Genomic DNA, 19,030 nt, shown 5'->3' with positions numbered 1-19,030 from the left:
ACTGAAAACACAGAGAGATATTGTGCTGAGCATTCTCCATAAAACACTGTACTGCAAATTATTAACATTTATATTGGAAGTAAAGAATAAATAATTTTCGCAAAGAAAGCTTCCACAATCTTACAGAATAGGAGGAGAGGCCTATTGATTATAATATTTGCAAAAACCGACAGCGTTGTAGCTCACTTTAAAACACCATCATAAAGCCTGATAGAGGGCCCCAGTGGCCGAAGTGGTGAGCACGCCAGCATGGTGCAATGACACAGGAGCCTCTCACCAATGCAGTTGTTGTGAGTTCAAGTCCAGCTCATGCTGGCTTCACCTCCAGTAGTCAATGGGAAGATCTGCCACCACACTGCGGATATTCATGGGTTTCCACCTGGGCTTTGCCCGGTCTCCTCCCACCATAATGCTGGCCACCGTTGTATAAGTGAAACATTCTTGAGTGCAGTGTAAAACACATATCAAATAAATAAATAAATAAATAAATAAAACAAAGCCTAATAATGACAGGATACTAAACTGACTTTGAATTCCTTATCAGCACCATAATCACTGGTCACAGTAGAGACTTGGGGGCATGAGCACTGAGGCTCCGGTCACATGACAAGTTTATATACACTGTAAAAACTAGTACATTTCCTTGCCTTTGGAAGTTCATATGTTTTCTCAGTAACATTTGTTACACCATTCTAATTAGGGAGGTGAAAATAGGTCAAACTCCAGATTCACAGTCACATTCCAGCCCGTGAATAACACCTTTGTGAAAATTCATGCGGCTTATGGTTGTGTGTATTAAGAGTGGTGATGCTTACCTCCCTTGCTTGAGTCTGGCTCCGTGAAGACGATGCCTGAACCTCTTTGTCTCGCTCCTCCAATTTTGTCTGTACTTCCTGTGTCTGCAGAACAGATAATTACTTATTGGCCATAATGTATGTAAATATCAGGGTGGTAACAGTAAACCAGAGAAAATGCATTTCATGTTATATCGGTAGTATTTATCTCTGTGGTAAACCACCGGCCTTTGGCGTGTAACTTATGAACTTTCCCACTGGTGACATACATATATGCACACCATATTGCTGGAAGACAAGTTCAATAATTCCTTGACTAAACAAACAACCATATAGGAGTCAGTGATAACTTATTCTCACAAAGACCCAACAAACAGGGTGAGCAAGGGAAATCCACAAATTTGTGTGTTAAAGCAACCAACTCCAGAACAGTGTGAGAGTCTCACCATTGAGTTGGCTTGTTTGACCTCATCCCGCAGCTGTTTAATGACCTCCCCGCGATGCTGAGCGGTGGCCAGGGCCTCTCGTAACTTCTCTTCCAGCTCACGTGACTCCATCTTTATCTTCATCGCACTGTCATGTCTCTCTGCCACCTAGAACCAACAAATTTCATGATTACAACAGATCGGTGAGACCGATGCAGTCAAAACAGTGAGTCTATAAAAGCCTTTATATTTATATATCTTCTTGTGCTACTTAAAATTTAACGAGCTCTATTTCCCTCAAAGTCTTACACATATCCATTACATAACACCCTACATGTCCCAGAAGTAATAAATATCATAACAACTTTTGTTACATTTTCCATATATATTTAACGAACTATAACAGCTGATCATTTCATTTATTCATAGAACCGAAATCTGTCAGCACATGTACAATCGTGACCAGCATTACCTCAGCAGTGAGAGCATCCCTGGTCTCTTTGGAGGAGGCCTGTAACTTCTGTAAGCTTTCATTCAGCTTCTGATTCTGAGAAAAAAAATGACGAGTCAAATTGCCAATTCAAATTGTCCACAGTCAATTTGATATGGAAACACAGCATATAATATACATATATAAGGCATCTTAATTTTTTTCCATGGAAAATGGCGTGACCTCATATTTAATAGCCACAGAGGTCAAATATACAACAAAAGTTTTACACAATGCTGTCCAATAGACTCAAATATAGACTAATATTTACCAGAGAAGTTTCAAGGTCCACAATCTTAACAGTTACAACGTAGTAAAATCCCATTTTTCAGCCTTTAAGCATGTTGCATCTTTGTAAGATGTCTATTCAAGCATATTCAGACAGCATTATTCTGAGTAGACTGATAAAACTATACTTTTGTGAAACCATGACAACTGGCCAACCCATTAAATGTAGTTGTGTCTCCAAAATCAAATAGAAAAGGTGTATGAATTGCCTTGAGAGTTGGTTTTTCAAATGCAAAAAGGCTGAGAAATTAGGATAAAACTTCACTCGTTTTACAAAATACATTTGTGGTATTCAGTTAAAAATAAAGGGTATAAACATGCCAAGAGATCAAAGAATAGGGGAGTTTCGGGTTCGAACTCTTTTGTTGCTAAAAGTAAAAGCAGTCCTTCTGTATAATATGACTTGTCAAAAATGTTTAACAGAATTTGTTGACATTATTGTGCTGATCACCTGTCTCGACATTTTCTGGATAGATCAGTGACAATGCTTTGTTTAATGAGAAAAAAAGTTAAGTTCCGTTCTTTTCTCCAATGTTCATTCATTCTAAATAACTTTTTCAGTCGCCCATGTTATAGTAAATATAATCAAAATTAGCTGCCTAACATTACGTGATACAGTAGGACATTTTTTACCTTCAGTGATGAAAGAGTGTGAACTTGAAACTCCCTTATTCTAAATACAAGGCATGATTTATATGAAGGATGAATGGTGTTATACTGTATATTTAAGAACCGTTTTTCCCCAATTCAGATCATTCTTGGTGTGGCTGCTGAAAAACTGCATGTGCTGTACAGAGGTTAATAATAAGACTGCAAATCATGCAATTACAAGAACAAAACAACATGTAGGCGAAAAAAAAAAACAGACAACATGCTGGTGTAAAAGAAAAATAGACACCACAGTTCTTGTGGTCATCTTTTCACACCTTATTTTACCTATTCACTATAATGTACTTCCAAGCCTACACATGCATGTAGATATTCTTTAACTTATAGTGTTAACTTAATATCCGCCTCTCCATACATTCTGCCCTATGATTGGATCCACTGGATCCAGCAGGTGTGCTGGTCACAGGATTAGCACACCTGCATGATAAAAGCATTTGTTTCTTTAAGATATAGACCTCTGCAGGAATTTTAACCAATCAAAGGACTTTGCCTTTGCTGTATTCTGATATAAAATGGCAGCACTTTCATAGTTGTCTAGAAGTTAGAGGCCAAAAAAAGAAAAGAAAAAGAAAATGGTTTGAGTAAATGAAGGCCATATAATAAAACACTAGTAGTTCGGACCTCTTCTTGTAGTTGATTCAGAATCTTACAGGCTCTGACAAGTTCTACCAATATTACTGCTTTATGTCAGTGAATATCTGCATCTTCCTCAAGAAAAGGGTACAAATGTTCAATGAAGAAATTGTTGTGATGCAATAACTGTACATATATGTGTAAAGGATCCTGTATTACCCAGTCTTTATATTGTAATAAGTCATAAATGGTAAATAACCTAAAAGTTGGCCTGTTGTTATGTTACCAGTCTTGCCTGATTCTGAGAGTTCCATTGACCTTACAAAAGGAGTTCTGAGGTTTGTTCGAACAGTAGGATGATATCCTACAGGCAAAATGTAAGATTCATCACCAAAAGTAATATTTTCAGACATTTCTTTGACGACTCTAAAAATGCTCTTTTTCAGGCGCAGTTTTAGGTTGTTCAATGTACAATGCAAAGGTCTGAAATGTGAGTATGCCCTTTCAAAGTAATTTTAGTACATTTACATGTAAAGCTTAGCAGGTGCATGCAGATCATAGGCGATATCTTAAAATTAGGGTTCACAATGCAAACCTGTATCACACACATAAAATGGCTGGCACCTGGAAACTCTATATACCTGTACAATATATACATATATAACAAGCCATGCATACCTTATGAAGCAGATTTACACCACAGCTTAGCTAAGTATACATGACAAAACATGTTATGTACAGTATGTAGCGGCTCAATTGTTTGTAGCCTAGAAAAAGCAACAACGATTTGGCATGCTGGGTTCACATTCACATATATACAGGCAATGCCGAGAAGAATTTTTACAAGCTTTGGAGCTGACATGGCTAAGCTCAAGTGAAATGTTAACTTCCTGTAGTGATAAGGTTCAAGATTATTTACACAAATATTTTAACCACAACCGAGGTATTATATTAGATCTATGAAGTTATTTAACACTTTTGTGCGGAGTTACATAATTAGAGCTGCCAAAGTTTCTTGAGTTAACAAAGTGCACGTGTAAAATACAAAACAACATTTACATGTATGCACAATGAACAGGGTGCTATGACTATACTGGAAACGCAATTGGTGGCCGTTGGCATAAAACATGCCACTCATCACCAAGGTAACCCATTACCATAGCAACAGTCAATACCTGCTCTAGACAGTCAGCATGTTGGGCTTGTTTAAACTTAATATCGTTTTCCAGTTTGTTGATCTGTGACTGATAGCGATGGGCCTAAGGGAAGAAATTCGACACACATGGACAGAGATGTTTCAATCAACACACAAGATGGCTGCAATCCACACATACCAAATATGGTAGCAACAAGTATACATGTAATTTAAAAACAATCCATCTAGCTTTGAGATCGGTTGGCCATTTCCCAGCTTATCTTCTGCATTAACCACTATGAACCGTTACATCCACTAAACTGGAACTCGATTCTGTCGCCTGGGTTGTCTCCAAATTGCCAATGCTGTACTTCACAAAAAGAGGTGTCTCTTGATCTTAAAGTAAATTCTGAATTCATATCACCTCATTCTGCAGAAATAATAAGACCATAACATTGAAAATAATACAAATGTAAACGACGCACCCACTCAGACAGTATCAGAACTCTGCAAGCTGTCATTCATAAATCATGTTACGCGGTTGCCAGGGTGGACTCGGCTGCTCTTCCCAAAATTAAGACAAACAAATTAAAGTTAAAGACTCCTAAGCAAATTGTCAATCACCCCAAGATGGTGTACATCTCATTGGTTTCAATCAAATCATTCCACAAGTTTATCTCTTTCCGGATGATGCCGAGAGCTACCGAATCAAATTGAAAATAACAGTTAGCGAACTTTGGCTTGCTGCCGATGTAACAGATAGATTTGTGTTAATTGTGACCTTATGGTCTTTATTATTTACGAATAACTACATGTTGGTGATATGAAGTAAGAATTACTGAGGGATTACAGAAACATGTTTTTAGTGCGTATAGCTTCGACATGTTGAGGACAGCATATGCGTAAGGGCCGAGTTCCAAGTTGGTAAATGGAAGAGTACAGTTCTGTATTTCTGAAAGCTAAGCTGGGAAGAATGTAACACATCTCAGATTTACAATCTATCAAACAAGGCCAAACAGTTAACAACAAATACACACCAAACCATGCTATCAACACGAAAATAATACATTTTCTGTTGTCTTACAAAATATATCAAATATATTCATATGGTATGGTCAAAGAATGAAATTCTGACAAAGAAAAAAGCTTCTCAACTTTCTAGACTGTCGTATGTCAACAGCAGTGTCGAACTTTTGTTCTCATCACACACACTCATACAACTATCTAGATTACTCGAACCTTGGCTCAGGTTTAACTCCACATTAGAGAATATTTCACACTTACTTGAACGCAGATAAGTGTGGGAGAAACACTGTTCTCTTCAACAAAGTTTTCAAAAAAACAAGGAAAATAAAACTTCACAAAATGCAATGATAGTCATGATCCTAAGGAATTGAGAGGTAAATGCGTGCGCATGTCGACATACTTCATCAGAGGTTTCCTATACGACAAAGAATTATTTCCTTTCTGGAGTACTGGTTCGATGTTGAACAACGAATCAGCCAACAAACCAAGGACGTGTACGTATCCTTTCTACTAGTACTAAAGTAAAAGCTGTATGTTAAGAGACCAACCATCTTCAACACACAAATCCAGACGTCCAGCCTTCCCCAATCAAACTCACTCACCTCAGACTTGCTATCCTCCAGCTGTTTACGACAACTTCCAAGTTCATGCTCCTGGCTCTTTACTTTACTTTCCAGTCGATGAATCTGAAAAGATATTTATGAGTATGAGGAAGGGGTAATTCTGCTTTCAGGTGTTAGGCAGTACTAATTCTCACATCAGGGCATGACAGGTGTAATTCTGCTATCTGGTGTGCTGCAGGAGTAATTCTCATATCAGATGAGAGACAGGTGTAATTCTGATATCAGGAGTGAGGCAGGTGTAATGATGGTGTCAGGTGAGACAGTCATAATTCTCACATCAGGTGTGAGACAGGTGTTATTCAGATAACAGGCATGAGGCCGGTGTAATTCTGGTATAAGGTTAGAGGCCAGTGTAATTTTGGTATCAGGTTAGAAGCAGATGTAATTCTCATATCAGGTACATGTATAGGCTGATGTTACTCTAATATCAGGTGGGACCAGGTGTAATTCTTACATAACGGTAAGAGGTAGGTGCAATTCCCATGCCAGGAGAGAACTAGGTGTACTTCTTTTATACTATGAGTGAGCCAGGAGTAATTCTCATGACAGGAATGTGTGAGCCAGGTGTAATTCTCACATCAAGTGTAATTCTCATATCAGGTGCAATTCTCACATCAGGAGTAATTCTCATATCAGGTGTAATTCTCAAATCAGGTATGCAGCAGGTGTAATTATCATAGCAGGTGTAATTCTCAAATCAGGTGTAAGGCATGTGTAATTCTCATAACAGGTGTAAGGCAGGTGTAATTCCCATGGTAGGTATAATTCTCATATCAGTCATGTGGCAAGTGTAACTTCCATATCCAGTATGACAGAGGTTTGAATCTGTTCTTGACACAGAACAGAGAGCCAGCTGTAATGAGTATAAAAGTGGAATATCATACTATATAAATCTCCATCTAATGGAATGGTACACCATTTTTAAAGCATTTTAAACAATATGTATTAAACTATTTATATACTGTGGTTTACTGGGTAAATCAAGGCATATCACAACTGCATGAAAAACAGGAGCTAAGGCCAGTTTAGTAATAACTAATGCACTATCAGAATAAAAAACAACAGCAGTATGTCTCATATATTTATACACGTATCCATACTCTCCACGCTGATATATATATATATATATATATATATATATATAATAATTTGCATAATCAAATTAGTAAGGTTCATATTAAGCCACAGTCAAAGTTTTTCTTTTTTCTGCAAAAAGGTTAGGGAACAGGGTACTAAAGCATGCATATAATGATGTATACAGAAAGTTTTGGTAGTGGAAACAAATTCATATAAATACTGTATGAATATGTAATGCATACACAAGCCGTTGTTCAAACATCCAATTAATTCTGTAATGACTGACATGTGCATCAAACACTTATAATGTGACATTATGGAAGTGCAATAAAATAAGTTAGTTTTAGTTTAGCATGTTAATGCAAAAACAACTTGAAAGTTTGAAATTTGCGTTGTATAAACCTCATTAACATGATTACACTCATCACAGAATGGAAATTTTTGGAGGCAAATATAAATTAATAAATAAAATTTTTTAAAAAATAAATACAAAAAATAAACAGCCTTTGTCAATGTCCATGAATGGAAAAAATAATGGCCCTTAAGTTTAATTAAAGGTGAGATGACAATCAAATAAACCTTACACATCTAAAGCAGGCCAATACACACATGCAGATGAAATATTCTATTATGAAAAGTATAATAGTGCAAAAATCAGTTGTAAGATGGATGCACACTGTTTCCAGTGTGCATGATAGAGATTTCATCACTGCGAGACAAACAAATCCATGTAACCGTGTTAAAGCATTATGACCCTCGGCCGTTTCACACAGTTCAGCAAAATCTGTGTAATTTATTCAAACGAAATAACATTCAAGACTTTCGGTTCAAATTGGTTCGAGGGCAGTTTCAACTTGGATTTAGAAAAATTTAGAAAAATACATTTTAAGAAATTAGAATTAGAGTTGAATTCTGGGCTGTCGCCAAAGAGTGTAATGTTGTTCCTTAGACATGGTGTGCTTTTGTCCCATCTATGACACATTATCCACATGCATTCTGAGGCACCACTCACAACAGCTATTTGGTTTATTATCCCATACCATGATAACAATATTCAATAATCAATAATCAATATTCAACAATATATAACAGTAAACATTCTAAGTGCATGAAGCAGATAAAATATAATATGAATCAGAGAGCAGATTATGACATGAGTTCACAATAATGTGCGTTATACCATCACCACACATACATGTATATACAAACGACACACAGTTACCTCTTCCTGCTTTCTACCCAATTTATCGTGTAACTTCTTTGTGGTTGTTGACTCCACATCCAACTAAAAGGTAACAATCAGGCCAGTCAGAACTACTAAGCTCACAACTCCTATATTCATCGGGCAAACCCAATTTATATGCATCATGCAGCATACGCTTTTTCAGATCCAATCAACAATGAACAGTTACGGTTTTACCCCCACTTTATAACAAAGTTATAACAGAATTATAACAAAGGCGATTCCAATCCAAAAACAAAATTACATCCAAAGATGCCCAAATGCTACAATGACTGATTCGCTTTTGAAAACTGATGGCAACAGACCTTTTAAAATAAATATCATTTGTCCAAAAGTGCTAGATTTCACTGAATCTTTATTTATTTGGTGTTTTACGCCATACTCAAGAATATTTCAATTATACAATAACAGCCAGCATTATGGCGTGAGGAAACCGGGCACAGCCTGGGAGAAACCCACGACTATCTGCACGTTGCTGGAGGACCTTCCCACGTCTCCAGCCGGAGAAGAAGCCAGCATGAGCTTCTAGGTCATTCCGCTGCGCTTGCGCGCTAACCATCTGAGCCACGGAGGCCCCGATTTCAGTGAATCAACTGAATCAGTTTTCAATACCAATTTGACCTCTCCCCTACCAGAGTGATGGCCCGAGTGTGAATACATGTAAATGTTTCTTCCAGAATGCTGACCTACATGTAAGACAGACACCAGTAATATGTAACAAGGAAAATGTACCTGATACCAGAACTTACAGTGAATTCCAAACTACTCACTTCTGACACTGCATTATCTCGTTTCTCCTGCAGAATGAGAACATCCTGTCGTAGCTTCTGGATGGTTTCGTCCCTGCGCGCCAGCTCAGACTTCAGGATATCATGGTGATCCTGGGTGGAGACATGACTGTCACGAAGACGGTTCTGGAGGGCTCCAATCTGCATAAAAAAGATAAAATGTAAACATAAAACGCTTGATTCTTTATTAAAATCCTGAAGTTTCCATTCTCCGAAGAAGCAAAGTGACATTATATTTCTTCAAAGAGACCGCAACAGAGACTTTGACTGATCGATTTTGGCTATGATTTTAGAGTAGCCCAAATAATTACATGTATCTTTCACAAAATATCAGCCTTGTTTATGCATGCCTTACCGTTCAGAGGGCGTTAATAAGGGTTGTACAATTTATAAAGCAGGGTCACATTTTTCATGGCTTTTTCAAACATCAGAATAACTTTAACATCGTAAACAGTACAGGTTAAAGTCACAAGTTTGATTTCACGCACAAAAATGGATTTTCGCCCAAAAATCTCCGGAATAACCCCTCGAGAAAACATGATTCATACTTCTTCGCAAAACTGAATACTAAACATGTAGAAATGATTGTTGTGGGGTTCACATTTCAAGAAAAACGACACAATCCTAACAGCAACAACAATGTTGTCTTCCCTCACAGTTTTTTAGCTAAAAGCTCATAAATGCATTTTAATACAAATCTACCTTTGTGAAATGAATACTTCAAAAAACATGCTTTACAGCATACATGTATGAATTTCTTGTTTGTAGAATCACAATTCCTTTTGTCTTCTACATATTCTAGTTTATATTAGTTTCAAATGCTTAATATTTAATCCACACATCATATCATATACATGTATTTACCTCCTCCAGAGCTTTCCTTCTCTGCTCTTTTGATTCTTGCAGTTCATTTTCCAGTGTCTTAATTCTTCTCTCAAAATGAGACACCTGGAAAAAAAACAATACACTTTGTATGATGAAGTCAACTTCATCAACATCTTGATACAACAGGACATGTAGATGAATGATAACGTAAGACAGAGAGTGGACTTACAAATCACTTGCAACTTGGCATGATCATCAGTCGTTTTGCATGGAAGCCAGCCATAGAGCAAGGTTCAGCAAGTACTGTTCACATTCCAACATTAAAATCCTGACAGTTCACTGTCACAAATTAAGGTGACACTCAGTTATATTTAAGAAATAATGTTCGCGTCAATGTAGTCTAACATTAGTTTTACATCAAATCGACGTGGAAGAGTGTATATTTTAGGTCGAAGCCGAAGCCCGAGACCTAAAATTTGTAAGCTCTTCCATATCCATTTGATGTAAAACTACCGTTAGACTACCCTGACGCGAACATTATTTCTATTCTATTACCTTGGTAGCAGCAAAATGTTTTCGTAATCATAATAGATTAACAGCAAGAAACGCCCTCACTTTCCCTGACATGTTGCTTTTGTCCAACCGAAAGTTCTAAAGGGGCGGGACCTAATTCTGGGTGAAACCATGTGTTTTACAGGGGGCGTTAAAATGCGATGGTAAATATTGCGGACGTGCTTCACGACTAAGATAGAATAATAAAAAGAATATGTTTATTTCAAATCTGAATTGTTTTCATATTTCAGCTAAGACCCTGTTATCAGGGTAGGCTTCGGTGAGACAGGCACGGTGTCAAATAGCGACCACACTGACAGTGAGCCGGGGAGGTAGCTGATCAAAAGTTTTTGAGGAGCTCAACTGTTTTAAACGTAATTAAAGTTTGAATCACGTACGAAAAAAAACTGAAATACATAAAATTAGGTTAACAAAAGTTTGATACTGAATTTTATTTGGTTTACTTGTGTAAATGCTTTGCGGTCGTCTTGTATTCTGTATCAAATTCATAAACACTGGGTAACGAATGTTGAAATAATGGAACACTTCACTTTACATTTTCAATTCAATATTAATTTCTCAACATATGTTGATAAATAACAAAACAATAAAAAAATCATAGATATGTGTTTATGCTTATTATAAGTAAGCAAATAAATATATTATAATTTATATGTTTAAGGTATCATGAAAATAAATATGATTTGTGTTTATTGTATTGTGAAATACAATGGATGGCTATCACAATTTAAATTTGTAATGACACAATCTGTACAAAGTTATATGTACATTAAACCAGCCCCATGCACATGTTTCCCCCAGTGCGCCGTGCCAGTTACGTAAAATGTACACATCACACTCCTGCATAAAGGTCACATGATGTACCAAATTTTGAAATATATCAACGGCAATATATTGGCAGCAATCAGACAATAGCGTTTGCGTAGAGAAAACATGAGTAAACGGACTGAACATTGTGGATAAAAAAATGTTAACTCGGATAAACATCAAACAAGGATTGGGAGTTGAAAAGGACAATCTGCAACCAGTCCTCTATCCAGAGGATGGGAAGTTGATGTGCTCTGCTGTTATTTATTGTTGCATTGTTGAACAGCCATCCAAAACTTTGAGGCGTGACTGAAAACTGGAATTTTGCCATTTGGATGGTATTGCCACTGTTACGTGTATTATTAGTCGACAGCGTCGGGCATTTGCACTGGGAGTGGCGTGACTGACATGGGAGTATTTTCACTCAACGGCATTTTCACTCTCAGCATTTTCTGATAACACACTTGAAGCATGCAGGATGATGCTGATTTCACAGCGTTTTGAAACGGACCGTTTGGTGACATAACTCCCTACACTGGATTGATTGCGGTGGCCTGTCACAGACATAACGGCCATCACAAAAAAACCCGGCATCAGCAAGAACTGTGGCTGTCGTAGCCTGGACGCAGTGATTTGTGTACCGGTGGATAAGTTTTACATCGCGGGAAATATCAGACATTATGGATCCGATCTTTCTTAGGTGATTGCCATACCATGGTTTGTGGTAAACTGGGACGCTTAGAAGAGGCCGCTGAAAGAAAGACTGGGAGGAAGAATTATCAGGTCTGTATGTAAACAAAAAAAAAACTTTTCGTGAAACCATTATTATCTCTTTTGTGTGGCATTCCTATAGGCTTTAATTATCTGTAACCTGATACTTTTCTTCTTTAAGATAAACGTTTGCTCCGACAGAAAAAAATAGCCCTTTTGCTTCTTTGTTTATATTTGTCGTCTGCTTTCTTCAATGTAAAGAACAACCTCTATCCACCCACAGAACTACAATAGACCCGTCCAGAAGTCAAACGCTTCTGTCTCGTGATGGAAGGTATCTAACAACTCAGATAATGTGCACTTGGCATAGAGCCAACCAGTGCATTGTATGTAACAAAAGGAATTGAAGTGTAATAGAATTTGTGTTTTACTGGGCAAGCTGATGCTGAAAAATTGTTTAAAAATTAAAAAAAAAAAAAAAAAACCAGAAAAAATACAATAGTGCATCCAGTTTTTCATTTTGTCTGATGTTGATGTATTCATGGTTTTCCCTGTTTTTTCAAGGCTTTCTAATTAATTTTTTTTTTTTTTTTTTTGCTTTTTAAATGCATCTAAAACAGGAGAAAATGAGATTTTCCATAAATTAGTTCGTATTTTTAGTTTTATATCCTCGGACATTGAAAAAGGATTCTTTCAGCCACATAAAACAAAAAATATTAATGGTGTGGTTTAACAACTATTTATTTATTTATTTATTTATCTGATTTGTGTTCACTAATACGACGGCAGCCAGCTTTATGGTGGAAGGAAACTGGGCAGGGCCCTGAAGAACCCAGAACCATCCGCAAGTAACTGGTTGCTGACAGATCTTCCCACATAAAGCCGTACAGCATGAGCTGGACTTGAACTCACAGTGACCGCATTGATGAGAGGCTCCTGGGTCATTAAGCATGCTTATCACGGAGGCCCACAAAGGCCTCGACCTTACAACGACTGAAGGTTTGTCAAGTTACACAGTTTTCCTTGCTAAACTACTATAGCAACACAACACAAACTAGAACTGATTGCTACCAATTCATTTCTAGATGACTGAAAATCTTTAGCTGTAAAACTCACATCAAGTCTGGTCTGGGAATGGATATCTTGTAGAGAAGAGGCCTCATGCTTCAGCTGACGTACATTTTCTTCTGTTTTACTTAACTGAATAAAGACAATATGAATTCTTTTCATTAAGCGTGAAGATAAGGTAAAACTTGCTCAATGGGAACACTCAAGGACGATCTACACAGAAGGTCAAAATGATAGTAGAACGTGTTGCTTTCTTATGTGGCATTGCAGTGTGCTTTTACTTCACATATACTTTATGAGCAGACACTTATTCATAATTATGACGTACTAGAGGAAAGTACAAATTAGTTCACATCTTTTGATCATCTTGATTCAGGCAGAAAGGAGTTTTACAGAGTTTCCCATTGTCTGATATGATCACATTCAGAAAAATCTAACACAAAGACAGCATTGTACAACAATGATATAACTGTTATTGAAGTCTCCATAATCCATAATTATTAATGAAAGTTTTACATGACAGATGTGGAGAGATATCCGGTCAAAAAAACAAGACTTTCAAGGATAATTCCATAAGTGTCTTATCGTTCTATGAACCATGACAAACTGCTTACCTCTGCTGTGGAATGTTTCAATTTCTCCTGTAGCACTTTGACAGTTTGTGTGTGAGTTTTCACCTCAGATTCTTTGAATGCCAAATCATTGCGTAATTCAGACACCTGGGTTTGCAGTCCAGCAAAGCGTCTGTCCTTAGACTGTAACTGTAAATCACACAGAACAGTTTTAATACAGAATGTAAAATAGAATCTTAATATTTTTTAAACCACCCTTTTGGAGAAAGTGTCAAGTCACGTATGATCTAAGCTAATTCTTCAACCTTTTCACCCAGTGTTGTGACCAATTTTTTTAATCATTCTGAGAGAATTAGTGTCGTGGAGTGTAGAGAAATAATTTGTGCAGTTTTATCAAGCTTGCATCTTTAGTGATACAGGCAAGTCATTTTTACTGTCATTTTCACAATAATGGTAAGCATGAATTCTACTAAAAGAAGTGCCTTAGGGATTAAAAAGGTTGAAGAATTTTAGCATGTTATATAATATTGGACAAGGGTTACATAGGTCAAGTATTATACTATTGAACAGGTGTTTAAAAAATGTCAAGCACTTATTTTCAGACTTGCCTGAAGGTTTCGCCTATATTACTTCAGCTAATGGTGACCGATGTACCCATTATACCTGTGGCGATGTGTAATTTGTTCCAAGAGCAACAGTTACGTCTAATGTCAAACAGCCAAAAACCACCAAAAAGAGCAATACCACTAGAGCGTCTTTATTTAGCTTCAATTTGGATCACGCCTTATTAACTGTGTGTAAAATAAACTCCAACACATCAAGTCTTTGTTGGAATGTTCGTGAGAAAAAAACATCTACATTACATCTATTCTGAAAAATTCAGATGGGCACAGTGGATGAAATTCTATCCATGATGACAAGAACAAATGTACAGTTATCAAAATCAAACAGGTTACTTTACCTCAACCTGCAGATCTTCTGATTTTTGTTTGGAAAGCCTCAGCTCTGTTTTCAACCTTGAAAGCTCTGCATGTCTTCTGTCTGAGCTGGGGTCAGATGAGCTATATGGCAACTCTCCCTGAAATTACCCATCACAATTGTCATCAAGACATTCTTTAAACAACAATAAGACCTGACAAGCATGTATGTTACTGGTAAGTGTTTTAAAGTGTTTATAGCTTAACAGGCATTGTGCTGGTTTAAAGCTACAATATGTATAACATTACAGACAAGATAAGATGTGTGCATCATTCACACAGTGTGGTTGATTTTTTTTCCCTGACATCAAATTAGAACTGAAATATTCTATACAAAACTGAATACTCATGTTTCTACAGCATTACATGTCCAAGTCAACTCAAATTTTGCTCATCAGGTCATAAATTGGTCATGAAAACCAAAACAGCCTTACCGACTCCCTTCTGGATGATCGTAACTCTTGCCTGAGGGAATTGATAATATCGTCTTTACGCATTAACTCATCCCGGGCGTCCCTTAGCCTGCTGACATCCCCTGATGCATCAGAAACCTGCCTGCAATACACAAGGCCAACAAGCACTGCACATTTTCTACATGCTGTAAGAAATCTTTTAGAGATATTGGCAACAATATTGAATAGGACATCCTTTCTCCCTATCCATGCATTTCTTTTTCAGAACGTCTTTTGCAGTAGTCCTGTATTATCATATGTCACTTCATGGAGTAAATGGATTAAGACTTCGTCACAGTGCAACGCAACCTGATAGCAGCATGTTTGATTGGATCAAAATTTCAAGATGGCTGCCTTGATTCACACCAGCCATTTGTGCAGTATTGTTCTACATGTCATTCGGGGAAATCTCACTAAATCAATGACGTATGATACTTTTTAAAAAGCTTGACGATCCTGTTTTCGATTGCAATATGTTTTAGCCAAATGATGCTTTGTCCTTTAAAGGTTCATCCAGCCAAAGAGTATGAATTTCCAATTGTCAAAGTGTCAGTCTTCATTATTATGCACAGCTACATGTACATTAACATAGCAGTAGGGTATCAACCACCAAAAAAATATAACCTTACTGTTTGTTACAAAATTCAAGATGAAATATGGTGTCTACAACATAGTCGCTGTGGGAAAGATTTTTTTCATGCCACAGACTGAAGCAGGGAAATCACAGTGCTTCACTACAACGATGGAAACTTATTGCCAATAGACATTAATTTCATTAGTCAATTAAGATTATGTTTTACAACAGCTACACGTGACTATTGTATTTGTGACTGTGCCCAAAATTGTTAGCCGAGAACAAGCAGATGAAGGCCTGAGACAGTGTCTATAGTCAAGCACTGGTATCATTCCCGACATTCACAACATAGAAATCACACCATAACCCCAAAACTGTTACACATAATATTAATGAGTATATCTTCATTAACTTCATGACATCAGACAGAAAATACTTACAATGGTGGCAACTCTCACTGAATGACCCAAAAACTTGTTCAATCGAAATTTCTCGAAATCTGACATTGTCCACCTGAAAGTTATTATGCAAAAGAATATGTCCAATTAAAACAAACAGAAACAAACAAATAAAAATGTTACTGTTTTTGTTATGTTCTTTGTAGCAATAAAACAGCATCATAAATCCACCAATAATATATTTATTCTTCTGGAAAGCAGAGTAACGAATAAACCATCAACAAATATCCTGATTTCAAGCTGTAGCTTAGATCCCTATTCGGAATGAAACCTCATTTACCAAACACCTTACAGCCACAGCGATCCTTTGGTTAATGCATCAACTTATAATTTACTGATAATAATTTACTGGTCACGTCTTACTCTTCACTAGCTGTTTTTTTAAAGCTCTCATAGCATTCTAAAAGGTTTTAAGCCTTATATCAAAATTCGTTTGCATAATGTTCAAGTATTTACATATCTATCAGGAACAAACTGGTATCAAAGCATAACCCTGACACCATTGCTCTGTTCCACAAAACCATCGCAAGTTACGTTGACTGTTTTTAACATAGTCTCACATGTAGTTACAATAAACTCTGTAGCCTCTGACAAGATTCTGGACCAAGGCCCGGTTCATTAGTTGGATGGTTTAGAAACTTCTCCACCATGTTGACTAACCTGCCAGCGACCAGTAGAACGAGCTGTACTGATGATACTGATCAAGGCATCAATGTCATGGTTCAGGTTTGTCTGTTCCTTTCTCAGTTTAGAGTTGTCTGCCTCCAGGCGGGACAGCCTTGTCTGAAGGTCCTACAAGCCATCAATATTTACACATGACAATACACTGAACTTGTACATTGCAATCACATGTATTACAATCTCACAGAAAAAAAAATACATAGACTATATCATCACTAACTAAACTCATTTACAAACTTTCTGTCATTAATGTGATGGCACTAAATCCATTTCTGCGAGATTCATGGCTAGTCATCTATTTCCCATTAGATCAATTGTGATTGATATGCACCTGCATATAACTGGTGACATATTTGCATGTTTCCTAAGACATAAGTACATTGGTTCAGCATATCCCACCTCTCGCAAAGCTTCTGCACGAGCTTTCTCTATTGACAGTGTTCTCAGTTCCCTCTCGTAATCTCGGGCCTTGGCCATGTACTCCTACAAAAAATAACAGGTAATGAGTAAAGGTTTCACTGTTATATATCTTATCAGGAAAAGTAATTAATATACAGTTTAATGCAGTTCTACGACAGAACTGACAAATTTATCCACACCTACATGTACAATGCACAATAATGAAATCCTCTGTCTGGTTTCCTCACACCATAATGTTGGCTGCCATCGTATAAGTGAAATTTTTTTAGCATGCTGTAAAACATCATTCAAAATAAATAAATAAAGAAACAGTAGTGAAATCTGTATGGTAAGCCTAGATAAGTTAAGTAAGTTATGTTTGAAGAACGTTACAGATCCTTTTTATACACATATGATTGATCAGTGATCAACTCTTCCTTTATTTGATTGGTATTTTATGCCCTACTGAAAAATATATCACTTATAACAGGGAGACCAGCATTGTGGTGGGATGAAACAGGCACAGCTCAGGGGAAACCTATGACCATTCGCAGATTGCTGACAGACCTTACGATTGGAGAGGAAGCCAGCATGAGCTAGGTTTGAACTTACAGCACTCATGGGTCATTGCACCTCAGTAGTTATATGCAATTAACAGTAATGTGGATAAATGGAGTGATAAAAGTCACTGTTAAGTTTGTGAGAAATTCTAATAATAATGTAAAAGTGAAATTTACCCAAATGTATAAAATCCTGTATAAATGAGGAAAATGAAGGCATTGGCTTAAAAATTTAATCAGATCAACACCGAGGTTATAAAAACATGTTCCAGAGGTGCAAGTCGAGATATCCCCAATGCAATGAAAGGGTTGAGGGGGTTTTTTTTTTTTGGTTTTTTTTTTTTGGGGGGGGGGGGGGGGGGAGGGTGCATGAAAAGAGAATTAGCTGAATGTTCACAGTGCACCACTGTATGCATAGACACACAATTAATAAAATGTACTTTCCTCGCCCCTAAACCCTGAAATGTGTCTGAACTTGCCTGGAGTATGGGCCAAATAAAAAAGTGGTTTGTGTTGTAATCTGATACCCCCAGCTTAGGACAGGTTCTTACAGTTTGACTTTTAATGGAATTATCTTTGTTCAAACATGTTTGCCCAGTGTTAGGTATGCACTGTGGCATTCACCTCTAAACCTGTAACGCTGTAGGCTGTTGGGAAAACTATTATAATTTCCTGATTCTACCTTACGTGCATGTACATATAGCCACAGGTACATATAGGTACAAGTCTGGAAATAATTCTGAAGCTAGTGCAAGAGAGAATGGCAAATCTTCCAGCTATTCATGCTATTAAAAAAGTTACCATGTTATTTGTATGGAAACTTTTCATCTACCAAACAGCTGGCCCCTGTTAAAATACTAATTGGTGCTGTTTATTTCCAGACTTTGAAATACATGTACTTACACAGGCACTGAATGCAATGTACATGTAATACATATTATGATTCTATGAATATATCATGTATCTTTGAACTGTTGGTGTACATCATGCAGGAAAACCCTTTACATGAGAATGGTCAGATGTGCAGTGAAATCAAACATAAACAGAGAATTCCACTAGACGCAATATCCACAACCGCAACTCCATCAACATATTGCTTGTGCGTCCATATGGTATGATTTGCAAAGACATCAATGAGGGAGTTTTGAGTTTGAACTCTTTTGTCGATGAAGGTAGAAAAACTCCAACTGTATCATGTGGCCTGTCAAAAGTGTTAGGCAACTATTTTTGATCACATTCACC

General features: G+C 37.0%; 1 protein-coding gene across 1 annotated transcript in view; it reads right to left on the bottom strand.

Moving 5' to 3' along the window:
* Window positions 1–19,030, bottom strand: part of LOC135465440 (golgin subfamily B member 1-like) — a 61,687-nt gene that overhangs the window by 36,580 nt on the left and 6,077 nt on the right. Inside the window, exons 3-17 of the mRNA XM_064742679.1 lie at window positions 17,229–17,312; window positions 16,809–16,940; window positions 16,103–16,203; window positions 15,099–15,219; window positions 14,649–14,765; window positions 13,730–13,876; window positions 13,164–13,247; window positions 9,996–10,079; window positions 9,114–9,272; window positions 8,323–8,385; window positions 6,003–6,086; window positions 4,415–4,498; window positions 1,692–1,766; window positions 1,241–1,387; window positions 816–899 (exon numbers count right to left, since the gene is read on the bottom strand). Coding sequence (XP_064598749.1) covers window positions 816–899; window positions 1,241–1,387; window positions 1,692–1,766; window positions 4,415–4,498; window positions 6,003–6,086; window positions 8,323–8,385; window positions 9,114–9,272; window positions 9,996–10,079; window positions 13,164–13,247; window positions 13,730–13,876; window positions 14,649–14,765; window positions 15,099–15,219; window positions 16,103–16,203; window positions 16,809–16,940; window positions 17,229–17,312 — 1,566 coding nt within the window. The remainder of the gene's footprint in view (window positions 1–815; window positions 900–1,240; window positions 1,388–1,691; window positions 1,767–4,414; window positions 4,499–6,002; window positions 6,087–8,322; window positions 8,386–9,113; window positions 9,273–9,995; window positions 10,080–13,163; window positions 13,248–13,729; window positions 13,877–14,648; window positions 14,766–15,098; window positions 15,220–16,102; window positions 16,204–16,808; window positions 16,941–17,228; window positions 17,313–19,030) is intronic.

This window comes from Liolophura sinensis, chromosome 5 (genome assembly GCF_032854445.1).
Source record: "Liolophura sinensis isolate JHLJ2023 chromosome 5, CUHK_Ljap_v2, whole genome shotgun sequence".
Classification (NCBI taxonomy): domain Eukaryota; kingdom Metazoa; phylum Mollusca; class Polyplacophora; order Chitonida; family Chitonidae; genus Liolophura; species Liolophura sinensis.
Note: the sequence above shows the minus strand (reverse complement) of the source record. Positions and strands in the feature narration are given on the sequence as shown.